The 16042-nt window shown below is 35.9% G+C and overlaps 1 protein-coding gene across 1 annotated transcript in view; it reads left to right on the forward strand.

Annotated features, from left to right (window-relative positions):
• LOC120425687 (myb-like protein I) overlaps positions 1–15356 on the forward strand; it is a 34667-nt gene extending 19311 nt beyond the window's left edge. The window contains exons 4-5 of the mRNA XM_039590270.2: positions 1317–1420; positions 14239–15356. Of these exons, the coding sequence (XP_039446204.1) occupies positions 1317–1420; positions 14239–14844 (710 nt within the window). The 3' untranslated portion in view covers positions 14845–15356. The remainder of the gene's footprint in view (positions 1–1316; positions 1421–14238) is intronic.
• The last annotated feature ends 686 nt before the right edge of the window (positions 15357–16042 follow it).

Below are 16042 nucleotides of genomic sequence, written 5' to 3' on the forward strand. Positions count from 1 at the left end.
TAAAATTAAAATCATTTCTTCTGGGGTCAACTTTTGCTATGTTTTTCACTAACATTTTCATTATTATATGTATTTTTGAATGCAGTAATTTTTAAATTATCCCAAACTATGCCTCTAAGCATTTTTAAACAATTTATATGATAATGGATTCATTCTAGAGTAAACATGATAAAATTATACAAAAAAATGTGAAACACATGAAGAAAATGAATAAGTGGCTTTACAGCAAACAAAAAAAATCAATAGATAAAAGGTAATGATATGAGGTGGTAATATTAGCCACATAATATCAGAAACAAACATAAAATCAACAACTTAATTAAGATGAATGCAAATATATAAACTAAAAATGAAACAAGAAAAACGTAAAACAAGATAAGTAAAGTTTTTCGTTGGACAAAAGTTGCTCAAAATGATCTCCTGAACACGGGAAAAATAAAAAAAAAAACGAAAAAAAATTTGGCTGTAGAGGGTGAACAGTAGTTTTCCACAAATGACCCGTGCAAGCTTGAAAACCGCTAGAATTAAAAAAAATATGATATCGAATCGACCATGTTTTTGGGTTTGAGATTCTTTTATTGTTTTTAAGCCCTATGTCAGCCTGTCTAAAAGAGAAGTTTGGACTAATTTTAAAATGATTGGCATTTAAGGGAGAGGTCATTAAACAGCCCACAATTGAAATTGAATGATTTATTCCGAGAAAAAAAAAACATTTTTGATTTTTGCAACAAATCTTGGTCAATGCATTATTTTCCCATAACAATGTTATTCACTTTTTTTGCGTCAGTAATCAAAACAAGATAGACACTAATTTAATGAAATTTAAGTTTTAACAGATGATTCGAACTCAAGTCTTGATTTCCCAAAATTAGGTTAAATCCGTTTTTTTGAAATGATGGACAGTAAACTTTACCATATTTTCAGAAATTTTTATAAACTCTTTAACATTTATATACAGCTCTGTAATTATGTGATGTTTTGGCTTTTATTATTCTTACAATATATAAATAACACATGCAAAATCAAGTTCTGAAAGAGATGAAAAAATTACGCTACAAAAGTCAATCAAATTTTCATCAATGATATGAACTTGAGCGTAAAAGTTATAGTTTTTTTTAATCGTAGAAAGTTCTTAGCTATGGTTTTGTTATGCATCGTTTTTTCTGCAAAATAAACATTTTTGGTTCTATTTATTTTCAACCAAAGATTTTAAATTGATTTGTTGTTATGCTTGATTGATCTTTATGTGTAAGGGATTTTCTAAAACCAAAACTAAAACAAAATAATTTACATTTCTATCTCACTATAATTCACAGACTCTCAGCGAAAAGGGCTGGAAAAACGGTTTCAGCTCCAGAAGTACATCAGCAAACCCGACCGGAAGAAGCTGGCGGAGCGGCTCGGCCTCAAGGATTCCCAGGTTGGTACCACACTTTCCCCGCACTATTGTAGTTGTTCCACAAGGATCGCACCGCTTTCTGCTAATGATTTATTCATCTGTTTACACTGGCCTCGTGGGGGGATTTCTTGTTTTGTCATCTAATTGAATTTTGCTGTGAAAAGTGTCGTACATAAAATATCTAAATATAATCGCCGACCGACGACATGTAAACTTTCAGCTCCGCTGGGAAAATAGTGCAGGGGAATGAATTTTATAGCAGTTATCAGCATACTTTGAGCTTGTTGGGCCAAACAGCAGAACATAGAGAACCTGTACCTAACATTGAGAAATGGCCAAAACCACACTCAGTTAACTACGGTTTTGACGGTTGGAAAAAAAAGTCGAGTAGCACAAAAGAATTTTGCTCCGCCCTGTTTACAACAAGAGCAAAACGATCATCATCATCGTCAGTGGAATCAGCATTTCCCAACAGCTGGCCGAACTATGTTTTGCCCTCTTCTGGCAGATTTTATTTATCACCGCCAGGGACAACGAGAAAAACTGCTCACTGTTCTCGGTGGAGAAGCGAAAAAACCGCAATCTCAGTTCATCTCTCCAATTCAAATCGTTTGAATAAATTGGCCGCCATGATCCACCCGTGAAAGGAGAGTTTTCTTCTATTTTTTTTCTGCTCAGATGCATTGCTCAGTCGTTGAAAGAGAAAGAAAATATGCGCTCTTTCTTGGAATGGTGAAGGAAAATGGGAAAATGTGGAGGGAAACTTACTGTGAGAAAGAGAGAGAGGGAGTTTCCTCCCACTCTAGTGGGAACAAAAATGCGCATGCGCACTGGAGAATTTTATAGGGAAAGAATGTTTAGATGATGATAGTGCTGATTGATGATGACAGTAGTGATGATGATTCCATGTTTGGGGGCTTATTTGTCTATTGAATTTAAATTAAATACGCAACCAAATTATTAGTAAGTGGCCTGTTTTAATGAAAAACTTTTTATCGTGATTTGAAAATTTGGTTGTTCATTCATTTTTTTAGTTTTTTTCCAATACAAACTTTATGCCCGAGTATCAGTGAGTAAATTTTGACCGATTTTGCTCAAATTTGGCCCAGAGTCCTAAGATTAATTAAGATTAAAGGAACAAAATTGTGGGGCTTGTTGGGCGAGTTTTTTTAAGTTTCATATTCTAGGCACCGTATTGTGGACACTACTTTTTAAAGTTGAAAAATATTTTTTAGTCAAAATGAATCTTTATGTACTTTGAAAATGGCGCTCTTCATAAAAAATTATGAGAAGAAATTTTCGGTCTTAAATTTGATTTTACATTCAAGAGTAATGTTTAACACAATTTTTAATCAGGATGTCAATTTTTGCAAGCATTTGTTTAATAAAAAAATCGTATTTTTTTTATGGCTCAAGAGATCCGAGTTTTTTTTCCTTGAAACATGTCAAAAATTAAAGAAAAAACGAATTTTGCAACATTGATTTAAAAAAGTTAATTCAAATATCGATAAAAAATATTTTTTCGTTAACAACAATGTCGAAGACACCAAATCAATCTGAGTTTTACTTGATAAAATACAGGATTTAAACTATTTTATGGGGCGAACAAAAGTTTTTTGGTTTTATGATCATAGGAAAGGCTTCCTCAAAGTTTAACCCTTTACAAAAAACACACAAAAATAAAAACTTTGAAGACGCTAGTCAATTATTTTAAATTTCATTCATTTATAAAGTAGTATATCCAAGATTTTTTAATGCATTTGTTTCCAATTAGCAAAACATGTTTCAGTGCTTAAACCAAATGATAAACATGTACGAATAGGTTGAAATGATCCATTGACGTTAATCATTATGAAATGAATATTCTCGTGAAACTTTATCACAAAACCCAATTGAAAAAATACAGACATTTTCGTTCCACTCGTCACCATTTTTGATAAATACATTGTTTGAATGTTGTTGCTACTTCAAGATAATTTTTTGTATTTTTTTTTAATTTTTAAAATTATTGTAGTTCTGATTGTGATAGTATTTGGCAAATAACTGGCTGAGCAAATTTTTTCCAAGTGTCGTTCAATTGACTTAAATGTAAAATATTCAATAACTAAATCGAATGTATCAAAAGATATAGGCCAAGCAAAATTTTTCCAAGTGTCGTTCAATTGATTTTTTGTAATTTTTTTAATAACTACCGGCTTGATTTGAAATGCTTTGAAAAAAAAAAATGATTGAAGGTAATAATTCCCTAACATTTGTAATGATTTGATCGTACAGATTATAATTACCACAATATACCAACATAAATCGAATGTATCAAAAGATATATTTGTTTTTATTTTTTTGATTCTTCATTTTATCAGGTCAATTAATGTTTTTGATGAATCATTTGGAAATTTAAAAAAAAAGATTTAATTTAATTTTTCAGTCAACAGAATGATTTTCAGATTAAACTATTGCTTTCTCTCTTCCTCCAACGATCACAAATCTAAACGAAATGTTGAACTTCACAATCCCAAACTGCAGATTCAGCCAGCCAGTACGGAACTAATCTTCCCCCGGGGTAAACTCATGATTGAAATGATAAACGTGCAGCGAACATATGTATTCCATGTCCGTCCACATCAGTGTATCTGCCGCTTTATCGTTCGTTCCTAGTTGTGCTCTTCTGCTCGCTTGGAAATCTGTTTCGGATATCTGTCGGTGAGATAACAACTTAATCCTGTTTTATGAAATTTTCAACCTCATCGCCAGACACGAAGCAAAAGTCACTCCCACGCTCGTTATCCATTTGGGAATAGAACAACATTTCCACACTAACTTTTTGCGATGTTCCCGGCACGGAATGAGTTGAGGATTTCGCACTGGCAGGACCTGGTCCAATATATTTCATCTTTTCTCTCTCTGGTATTCTTGTCGGTCTCACACTTTTCAAACGCACCCGAAAGGTCATTAAAAGTGGCACCAAACAGAGCAACGACGACAGCGCCCAGTGTCAACTCTTTCGCAAAATTGCCGGCGCCGGCCTTACATTCCTTGCCGGAGGGCAAACACCAACAACAACGACACTAGCTGGAATCTGAACTGAAACATTGAGGGGAAACGGTTCCAGGCCATGGAAAATTGCCGGCACACACACACAAACACTTCTGCTGCCATTGTCACCTTCTAAATGCAATTACTCACAAACAGACGATGATCTGCCTTGCTTGCAGTCGGCTGGTGTTGCCGTGAGGGGACAGGCTACTGAAGGACCATCGTGTCTACGCACCAGAGCTCGGAAAGTTCTTGGGGCATTGATCTGAATTACTGTACATCTGAAAGTAAAGCAAATTAAAGATTTAAATTCATACTTTTCAACGCAGCCCATGGACTTTTCAATTTCCATCCTTCCTAATGATCGTCAAGTGGAATCGGAAGTATAAAAGTACAAATCTCACCCTCAAAATCAGGGTTCGTTAATGTTTTCTCCCCACCCAAACGTCAACCTAATGGCGATCCAATATAATGAAAGTATGACGTCCATCATCCCCCTCCTTCAGCTTGAAAGATTGGATGATAAGTTAATTGAAGATTAATCCCAAACCGGCACCGGCGAATCCATAAATTTATTCGAATAAAAACCCGCAAGAAAAACTTTCTGTTCGCCGCCCAAAGAGGAGAAGAAAGGAGCTCTGGTGATTTCACGGCTCATGAGCATCATTGGGGTACATAATCCCAACCTATGTGCACATAAAACTCAGCCAAGTCGGAGAAAAACTTCCGGAAAAGCGGAAAATATTCATTACGTTCCCCCGATAACATCAGATTAAATCAATTTCAAACCTTCTCCCTCTCTTTCTCGTGCCATCGAGTACCGAAAGAGCGAGAAAACATCAAAGTCGAAAAAATGTCAACGGCAGATCCGTCGTTTTTCCTCCGGACTTTTCCGTGCCCCCCTCCCTCAAGCATCTGCAATCGTTTCTTTATTTGTCATGTTGTACAATCTTGATTGTTTCGCGTCCCTTTCGACTGGTGCTGCTGGTTTGGTTCACCTCGATGATGAGTGATGTTCCGAGGCTGCCTGGCGGCCTCCGGAGGTCCAATTTCAACTCCGGCCGTCAGAAGGTCGTCAATGGCGAGATTTTTTTGTGCTGTCGGGTACTCCTTACTTTTTCAATCCCGCAGGTCCATTGTTGTTTCGATCGTGGGTGGATTTAGGTAGCACAGAACAGCAGCAGCAGCACCAGCAGTAAGCCGGAACCCAAGCGATGGTGGCCAGAAGCAGTGGCACCGATTCCATTACTCGCTTTGTGTGCACTTAATAGCTTTTTCCGCTTTTCCTTCCACGTCATTGCTAATTGATTATGCACTTATGTCTGGCGGTACTGATTGTTGCTCGCGGAGTTATTGCGAATTGTTTTTGCTGGAGCTGCTGGAAATCATCTGGATGTTGAAGTACTTTTACTGAGGTTAAGATTTAATAACTTCACTTTCTAATGAAAATAAAATTGGACGAATACTTTTACACATAAATTTTGAGAAGATATTTACTGTTATTATATCTTTTATTATGTTCTTCTATTTCATTCCGCTGCTTTTAATATTTTGGCCTACTGGACAAAACATACATAATGAACGTTATACAAAGTATTATTACAGTCCAGTCTCGAAATATGACCCCTAAACTACGCTAAAGTGATTTAGAATCTTTAAATCCAAGATGGCGGCCAAAATAGCGGTTATGAAATAATGAAAAAATGTACCGTAAAACGGGGTGACTTTGATAGCCGGTGTCACTTTGATAGGTTTGCGATTTTTCCGCAAAAAGAAGAGTACGGAGTACGTAGGGAATGGTTAAGGAACAGCGATTCTCAACCTTCTTCTAGGCTGGTACCCCCTGCCATGTAAATCAAGTAGGCCCGGTACCCCCGTTGAAAATCGTTGGTTTAGAATCATACTGACCGTGGTAGAGAAGTGTTCAAAGTACTTCAAGAAGAACTTTTCATAAAATTTTGAAAAGTTCAAAAAGTTAGTTAACTATAGTTAAGAAAATTTTGATGAAAGTCATTATTTTAAGCTTCTCAAACTGTTATGATTTTCTCAATGAACATGATTTTGAATCGGGAAACGGATTGCATTTTCGGATTCTTTGGCCAATTTTCCACTAGGTTAAATAAGTTTGTAAATAATAAATAATATGTGTTTTTGAAACACAAAAAATATGAATAAAAAAAATCTCCAAATTTATAGGCAATTTCAATTAAACAAATGTTATGTAAAATGTGAAAACTTGTGATTCGTGCTTCGAATTAAGTATAAAATGCAATATAAATCGATAATTTTATAAACAAAACTAGTTTTAACAAATATCAGGCAAAATTCCGAAAATTGAAAAAAAAATACCTTAAATTTATATGTATTTTGTTAAATAGCTTAAACATTATTTTTTTTTTAACTATATCAGATACATTAGTGATGGTATATTTAACGTACAAATAAAGTTTGAACATGCTAAATATAATTTTAACAAGAAAAACTATGGCTATCAAAGTCACCCCGGAATTTAAACTAAGAGTTTTTAACGTAACTGTTTTTCTAAACACTATTGAAAAAACTTTTTTTCCAAAATAGTGCATGGACTTTGTGTGGCCTACCCCACGCGAACCTTACCTATTGGAAAATATTCCAAAAACAAATTGAAATCCTATCAAAGTCACCCCGGATAACGGTATTTTGTAATTAAAATTTCAATTCAAATTTAACCAAAATTGGGTCGCGTAATTCGAATTTGATGTTAAAAGTAAGAAAATAACATGTACGATAACAAAAAATTTTGGTCGTGATTTGATTATCTGAAGTCCCATAAAACCTTCGGATTATCGAGACTTCGGATAACCGAGGCTTCGGATAATCGAGTCTGGACTGTAATATTTTTTCAGTCGATTATACAACTTATAACGTTTATAACATTTCAACATTCAAACATTTTTGAAAAAAGCATTTCAAGGTTTTTTTTTTCAATTTTTGAAAAGTGGGACAGCAGATCTAATAGTATATTAAAAATTAAGAAAAAAAATGGAAATTAATTGATATTTTGTAATTTATTACAGGAGCAAAACTGCAATAATTTTCAAAGCATTTAGCGATATTCTTTCCCAATGTTTTTAAAAACATGGGCTTGAAATTTGTCATTTATTTGTTTATATATTACATTCCTCCTTCCTAACCATGCACTGGTCCACCAGTTTTCATTTTGTTGTAAATTGGCAAAGGGTTTTTTGAAAAAAATATTTAAACTCTCAAAAAAAAAAAAAAACGTGCTGAAAAGTTCTAGTTGTCAGCAATTGTAGCAAAAAGTAATACTTTTTGATACTGTTTTGGTTATTAAGTTGACCAAACACACGGACGTAAAAACAAAAGCAAAGAAACAAACAGAGGAGTGTTATTCGGAATTACGAAACTGTTTTCTCAGTGACAAATATTACTTTTATGCTTAGCAAAATTTGTTCCTGATTTGTTTTCTGTGAATTAAAAATCAATAAATGCCAGATATTCTTCTCCCCTCGCTTCATAATAGATGAATCGGCAAAGTCACCCTCACCATCAGCCAGCCGGAAAGATCATATGTTTCCCATATATCCCATATTGAATCACTTTGCAACTAAGTGAATGAAACCGAACCCTGGTCAAACAGTGCAGACTTTTGAACGCGGAAACAGTTACAACAAATCACTCAGCACAAGAGTCTGAAATACGACACCGTTGCGAATCCCGTCATCTGAAAGTCCATTTGAATGGTTTAAAAGGCAAACAGTTGCTCTAATCGAAGAACGTGGAAGCACTTTTGGCGCGCGAAAGCCGACCTTCGGACTTGCAGCGAGCATGAAGTTTGTTTTGTCCACACGAGAGGCGAAAACCAGCGAAAACGGTAATGAACTTTGCAAACATTATTTCGAAGGTTGTGCTTCCTTGTCGTGTTCCTGGTGGCTTGTTTTTTGGTAACCGTTTAGGGGTAAAATCTGGCAAATCAATTACTGTGAATTTTTGATATGTCTGTTTATGATTTGAACTACAATCAAGATGGCACAGTCAAATGTTATTTGAACAAAATTCCAATAACCGTTCAGTGTTTGACAACCAACAGTAATTTACGCGTGTGGGAACGCCGTGACGCAAATGTGTGAAAAAAAAGAGAACATTGATGAATTCATCTCCCAAAAATATTAGCCAAAATTGAGTTCCTTAATGCGGCATTGCGTTTGGTTCACAGCTGCTTGGGGAGAAGCAGGAAGTCGTCAGCGTCATCAAAACTTTATGAATATTTTACAGCTAGAAATTTCGAGACGCTTAACAAAGTGCTCAAAAGGTAGAAATGTCGTCAAATCTAATGGAATTAATCATTAGCCTGTCCCATTTTGAGGTCATGTCGAGGAATTTCAGGTGCTCACTTCTTAAATGATAGATTATGATGTTAGGAACAATGTTTTCTTAGACAAGAAAAAATAATAAAATACTTTCTCGCACCCCCTAGTCGATTTACTGAAAAAAGTCACTTTTTTGAACAAATTTTCTAAAATCGCTTGGAATCAATACAAAAACTGTTTCGATCAGGTGTGTATTATCTTCAAACGATAGGTTTTTGTCCATAGATTAAGATGCACTATCAATATTGGACCAAAATTTAAGTTTTTGGACTCTCCCAGGCGGATTTGTGTCGAAAAAATCGCATTTTTTCGAAACTTTTTTCAGAAATGTTTATTTAATTTAGGGTAGCCTATTTTTCCCAGTGAAACCAATATATGCAGCTTATAGGAAATTTCATGGCGAACATTTTTCCCTCTGAGAAAATTCAATTTCGACACTCCAGAGCCGAGATATTTGAGTTTTAGTGAGGAAAAAAGTGCCAATTTTCAAAATTTCTCAGAATTCAGAAGCAATGCCTACTAATTACACGATGTAGCAAGCATATGTCTCAAAGGTCAGGGTATGCTTTTTTATAGTAATTTTGGCCACTGAATCTGAATCTAAAATCAAATTTCGTGTAAACAGTGATGTTTTGGAGCTACACCCTTTTGGAATGTTATTTGCGTGTTTAAGAGGCAGTTTTTGTAAATATTGCTCGATTTGTTCTAGAAGTCGTATCGAGGTGCTCCGATTTGGATGAAACTTTCAGCGTTTGTTTGTCTATACATGAGATGAACTCATGCCAAATATGAGCCCTCTACGACAAAGGGAAGTGGGGTAAAACGGGCATTGAAGTTTGAATTTTCCGAGGATTTCGAATATGACAAAAGTGAGACTAAAAAGTGCCGCTATGGATGCCTACAGGACAATAACTAACGTTGTAAAATGTTTGTTATAGAAAAATCGAAAAACTATGAGAAAAACTGCGATTGGCCAAAAAGTTATTACCGTAGGCTTATAGTCCATGAAATTTTCAACTTTTGAACTAAAAGAGTATGGGTGTTGCTGGCTGTTGCAAAAAGATATTGAGGTTTAAAAAAAAACATTTTTAACAGTAATTTGCAAAAGCTATGAGAAAATGTTAAACCAATCCTGGATGTCTATGGCTCATTTTGAAGTGCTTCAAAAGACCTTTCGAATGCATCTAAGAGAGTTGGAATTGATGAAGTTTTACTAAAATGCGAGCAATTCTAAGTTTTTTTTATGTTTTTTGGACCTCAAACTTCAATGCCCGTTTTACCCTACTTCCCTTTGTCGTAGAGGGCTCATATTTGGCATGAGTTCATCTCATGTATAGACAAACAAACGCTGAAAGTTTCATCCAAATCGGAGCACCTCGATACGACCTCTAGAACAAATCGAGCAATATTTACAAAAACTGCCTCTTAAACACGCAAATAACATTCCAAAAGGGTGTAGCTCCAAAACATCACTGTTTACACGAAATTTGATTTTAGATTCAGATTCAGTGGCCAAAATTACTATAAAAAAGCATACCCTGACCTTTGAGACATATGCTTGCTACATCGTGTAATTAGTAGGCATTGCTTCTGAATTCTGAGAAATTTTGAAAATTGGCACTTTTTTCCTCACTAAAACTCAAATATCTCGGCTCTGGAGTGTCGAAATTGAATTTTCTCAGAGGGAAAAATGTTCGCCATGAAATTTCCTATAAGCTGCATATATTGGTTTCACTGGGAAAAATAGGCTACCCTAAATTAAATGAACATTTCTGAAAAAAGTTTCGAAAAAATGCGATTTTTTCGACACAAATCCGCCTGGGAGAGTCCAAAAACTTAAATTTTGGTCCAATATTGATAGTGCATCTTAATCTATGGACAAAAACCTATCGTTTGAAGATAATACACACCTGATCGAAACAGTTTTTGTATTGATTCCAAGCGATTTTAGAAAATTTGTTCAAAAAAGTGACTTTTTTCAGTAAATCGACTAGGGGGTGCGAGAAAGTATTTTATTATTTTTTCTTGTCTAAGAAAACATTGTTCCTAACATCATAATCTATCATTTAAGAAGTGAGCACCTGAAATTCCTCGACATGACCTCAAAATGGGACAGGCTATTAATCATCCGTGGAGAGGAATACTTTACGTGGGATTTACCATAATATTTGCGTCAATGATCAGCATACTCGTTTATCAATGCTGAAAAAGTGCGTACGTGACTAATTTAAGGTGCCACAAAACGACCAATTTAAGGGTTGAGAACTGATTGTTTTTCTAATGATTTGCAATAAAATCTTATTTGTTTACCGATGAGTATTTGTCCCAATAGTGAGCAAATTTATGGAAATATCTGATTTGCCTGGAATTTGTCAGTAATTTAACTATGACAAACAAGGCAATTTTGCATTACTTGTTCGTTCATACAAAGCTTCATAAGCTTTGGCTGCTATTCAAACAAAAATGCTATCAAAAAGTATTCATAATGAAAATAGTTTTTTTTTATCGTGGCGCTTCAGCAAAAAATAAGTAAGATTGACAATCTCGAAAAAAAAAGTTATTTATATGAAATTTCCTGTAGGGCTTTGAATTTGAAGGCCATGCTGTTTACGATCACGAACCCCTAAATTTGCTAAACCCTCTAAAGCCCAATCCCAATTATAGGAATTCGATCGAGAAATTCATCAAAAATGTTAAGAAAATTTTATATTTTCATAAAAAAGCATTGGAAAGATTTTTTTTTTCAATTTTAGGGTTGATTTATCTTGTTTTATGTAACTTTGCTAATGGTTTGGATAAAAACAAAGATTTTCTGTGGTTAAATTTTTGATAGTTTTAAATTAATATCATCTAGTTTTACGTAAACATTAGTTTGCAGTATTTTTTTAATATCCTTTGTTGCAACTTGAAAGCTTATGGTCTATGTTTATTTCAAACAATGTATAAAGCACCAAAAAATGACTGGAAAAAATATGAAAAACTGCAAATTGGCAACCGACAGTGATTGGAGTTTGCTGAATAGAACGAACGAAGTTGACTTTATAGCTGTCGGCCACCATTGCTAGTACCAACCACTAGTGTCCTCCTTTTAAACTACAAGGACTTCGCCGCCCTGGGCTCCTAAGTGTATGAAAGTATGGCACGGAGCGACGGCGCCGAATACCCATATTAACACAAAGAATTTTAGAGCGCCCGCCGCGGGATTCGAACCGTCGACCTCTGGATTGTGAGTCCAGTGCGCGGTCCGATTGATCCACACGGGCGGGACCTGACCTGCTGAATAGATCTTAAACTAAGATAAAATAAAAATTTAAATAATAAGTGAAGAAAAAAAAAATAAATAAGAGAAGTAAAGTTTTTCGTAGCAGACAAGATGATCAAAATGCAAAGGGCAAAATAAATATTTTCCCCAACAGGTAACAGGTAACAGATGGTTCAAACATTGAAGAAAAGACCTTCGGAAAATTATATTTTTTGAGTCACAATATTATAATTATTATTGACAGAAAAAGTGCGTAATCTAACTCTAATAAAAAGTGCGTAATCTAACTCTAAAACTATATGCTTTCATCGAACTGACTGCGAATGCACAAAATTAATTAGAAAAAAAACTTTTTCAAGATATGGATATTAAGTCCTTTTGATAGCAAATTTGTATAGATAGCTGTCAACATTGTATGGTGATTTTTATAGACGAACAAATTATGAAAATGGCCTCTTAAGTCATACTGAAAACATTTTCACCAATGCAACAAAAAAATACATTGTAAATAGTCTCAGAGAATACTTGCACTTCAAATAAATCACGAATCAGCAATTTTTTAATCAACATCGTTGCTTTTATTGTTTTCAGTAATGAAACGATATAATTCAGGAATATGTGTTAAAGCAGACAAAAAGGACGAATATACAAAATGTTAAAAGTTTGACTGGTGACAAGGGATATAATTTGTAGATCATTTTCCAAACGTGAGATATTTTTCTTAAGTTGAATGAATCTGAATTCAATTTATTTATGGAAAAAGGATTTTTATATTTTTGTAAGTATTTCTTTAAAAATTTGAGCACCAAAAATCTCTTTCGACCCATTAAACTGTTTTCGTTTTTTTATTTTCGCAACACAGTGCCTGTACTGGGAAAGTTGAAATGACTTAAAGACAAAGTTTTCGTTCCAAATGAATTTAAAATTCATTTTGAATTTGAAAAAATAACTTTATAACAACTAACTTCCAAACCTAAAGTATTCAAACAATTAGTATAAGTAGATCCTTAAAATCATTTCCCAAAACACGTGACAACTTCTTCCAGCAATCAAAACAAAATCTCCGCTAAGCTTTATTCCCTCCACGTGACCACTCATTATTTGCACGCAGCCCAAATCCAGTACACAAACCAGGCCCTTCTCCCCGTGGGACCGATCCGGCCACAGCGGCCAGAACGACTCCCTGCGGCGATCCCTGGGTGTCAATTCAATTCTAACCTTCCGTAACAGCAACAGCGCATTCTTTTAAAGCATAATGCCCGAGAAGGGTGGCTTGAAAAATTTCAAATATTTACTTGGTTGGTTTACGTGGCTTCTGGGAAGGGCGCGCCGCCGTCGTTTGGTTGCGGTTTAACGCCCTCCGGGCCCAGGAAGCAGTGAGGAAATCCTGCCCGCCACCCACTCTATTAGGCGCGCCGGAAAGGGCTCCGGAAAAGCGAGGGTGACCTTCTTTTTGTGTTGGGTTCTTGTTTGTTTATTTGTGAATGTAAATTAATGATCGCCGGGGGATTTGCTGAATGGTTCTTTGAGAAGTGGCTGGAGATCTTGGTTGATTGGATTATGTAGCGATTACATCGAGTGGGTTCAACTCGAGTGGAACGTCGTTTGGTGGGAAAATCTCAGCCATTCTTGCGTGATTGATGCACTCTGCAACCACAAAGAAATGAATTTGTCAAAGCATCATTTGTCACTTCACGCATCACGAGAAATCGTTACAAATTTGGGATGTGTGGTGGAATTTGCGTAACTAATTGTCTGAAAGTAATAACTGTTACCGGCATGACTTTCAGTTTCCAATTGCTGGTGATAAATTTCAATCCCAACGTGACACCAATAATTATACCTCCTCAAAAACATACGCACACCCAACAGCAGCAGCATAGAAAGCATAAATCTCGACCGGCATTTCCCACATATTTGTCAAGCGCGCGTGTGACCTCTCCCTTTCCTTTTCCATTCCTGACGGGGTGTGTGTCCTGTCTGGCGTTGACAGGATCCCATTTACTGCCGTCGTCGTCGGCGTTGGTTGTAACGAATCATTGCCGGCAAGTTTGCTTTAAATTATGGCAACAATCTGCAAAGACGATGATTTGTTCAATTTTAAGAGGGGTTTCTCAAGGTTTTTCACTCAAATAATATACACTAAAATTACATTTTTTCCCTTCTTCCCACAGGTCAAAATATGGTTTCAAAACCGTCGCATGAAGTGGCGCAACTCGAAGGAGCGTGAACTGCTCGCCAACGGAGGCTCCCGCGATCAGACCCTTCCCAACAAGAACAACCCAAACCCAGACCTGTCGGATGCTCGCACCGATCGGCAACAGTCCATGTCACCCCCCTCGACACCACCCCCTCCAACAATTTCCGACCCACAGCAACAATCACCCCCTGGGCCAGCCTCCCCCCAGTCCTCCAAATCACCCCTGATGGGCGGAGGTGGACTTCCCTCGAAAACATCCGCCTTGATCAACTTCAAGCCGGCCAAGTTCGAGCTGGCCAAACCCGGCGCACCGGGCATGGACTTTAAGTACGAGTTCGATGACATCAGCGGCCCCAACGGCCAGCCCCAGCAGCACCCGAGGCCCCAGCTGATCAACAGCTTTTATGCAAATGTGGATCGTGATCGTGAGATGCTGCTCAACGGTGCGGGAGGAGGGCCAGGCGCGACGATCTTCACCGGTGGCAGTCAACGGTCAAACAGTTGCTCGTCGGACAATTTGTACTACGACGAGTATGAGTCGAATTCGGATGACTCTGACGAGGAGATCAATGTCACGTGACCTGACAGCGAGGAATCCAACTAAGTCAACGTGGCGTCGGCGTATGTGTGTACAAAATAAAATTTAAATGTTAGCTAAAATCGTTTTAATTCTAATTTTTAAAGTCACAACTTGTTAGTTTTTAAGAATTAACATAATAAAACAATGAAAAATAAACACACAAAAAATCATCCTGTAAATTTGTACAAGCATCTCGAACGGTTTTAAGGTAACCCTAAATCAGCTTAGTATGTAGTTAAACTCGCACTGAAATTGTGAACCACGGCTCGTACTATCATGTCGTGTACATAATATTAGAAGGGTCATGGTAGTTGCAGTTGTGCACCGTGAAAAAAAAACATTCCGAGTATTTATTGAAATATTTACTGTAAATAGGTTTTAAGCATATTTATTGATAAATTTAAATCATTAATTTGTTCGGAAAAGTAAATGCATCACCTTACGGCACCTTTCAGGTAGAACACAAGTCAAGTTTAGAATCTCCCATAGATAACGAGGAAATAAATGTAATTCTGAAAAATATATAACATTTTGGGGTTTTTTGTTAACCAGTTTTGAAGAATTCATCATTTCGATATTATTATGTTCTTTCTATACTTTTTATTTGATGTGGATTCCCTCCACGTGACCACTCATTATTTGAAGAAAAATCATAATTCCTCATAAATAATTTCAAGATTCTTCAAATAAACACCGAAAATTCGGTGTAAATTTGAAGTAAACAAAAAGCTATCATTTTATGAACGAACTCCAAAACTGATTTTTTTTTAATTGGAAACAATATTAAGGTTGCAAACAACCCTTCAGAATAAAATCCGGTGAAATTTGCTCAGAAGATGGTCAAATTTTCAATTTTCTAAAAATATGCAGATAAAATCCAGTTTTGCGGGCTAAATATTTTTTGACAGCTGGAAATTCGCCTTACCTTATCAAATCTATATGCCTTGGACCAAGCAAGGTTGCTCTTTTAATTCTTTACTTATTTAACCTAATTTAAAAATTCGTATTACTTGGTATCGTCATCTGGGGCGAATCGGGACTACAGTCTGAATAGGGACAGCAGTTTAGAGTACTTAAAAGCTTAAAATTTAGAAAAACGATGCACTATTTCAGATGTTCTGTGTTTGATCTATCCGAAACTATTAAAAATATCCAAATATTGTACAGTAACAAGACTAAAACAGCTGTCCCAATTAGC

Source organism: Culex pipiens, chromosome 3 (genome assembly GCF_016801865.2).
Source record: "Culex pipiens pallens isolate TS chromosome 3, TS_CPP_V2, whole genome shotgun sequence".
Taxonomy (NCBI): Eukaryota; Metazoa; Arthropoda; class Insecta; order Diptera; family Culicidae; genus Culex; species Culex pipiens.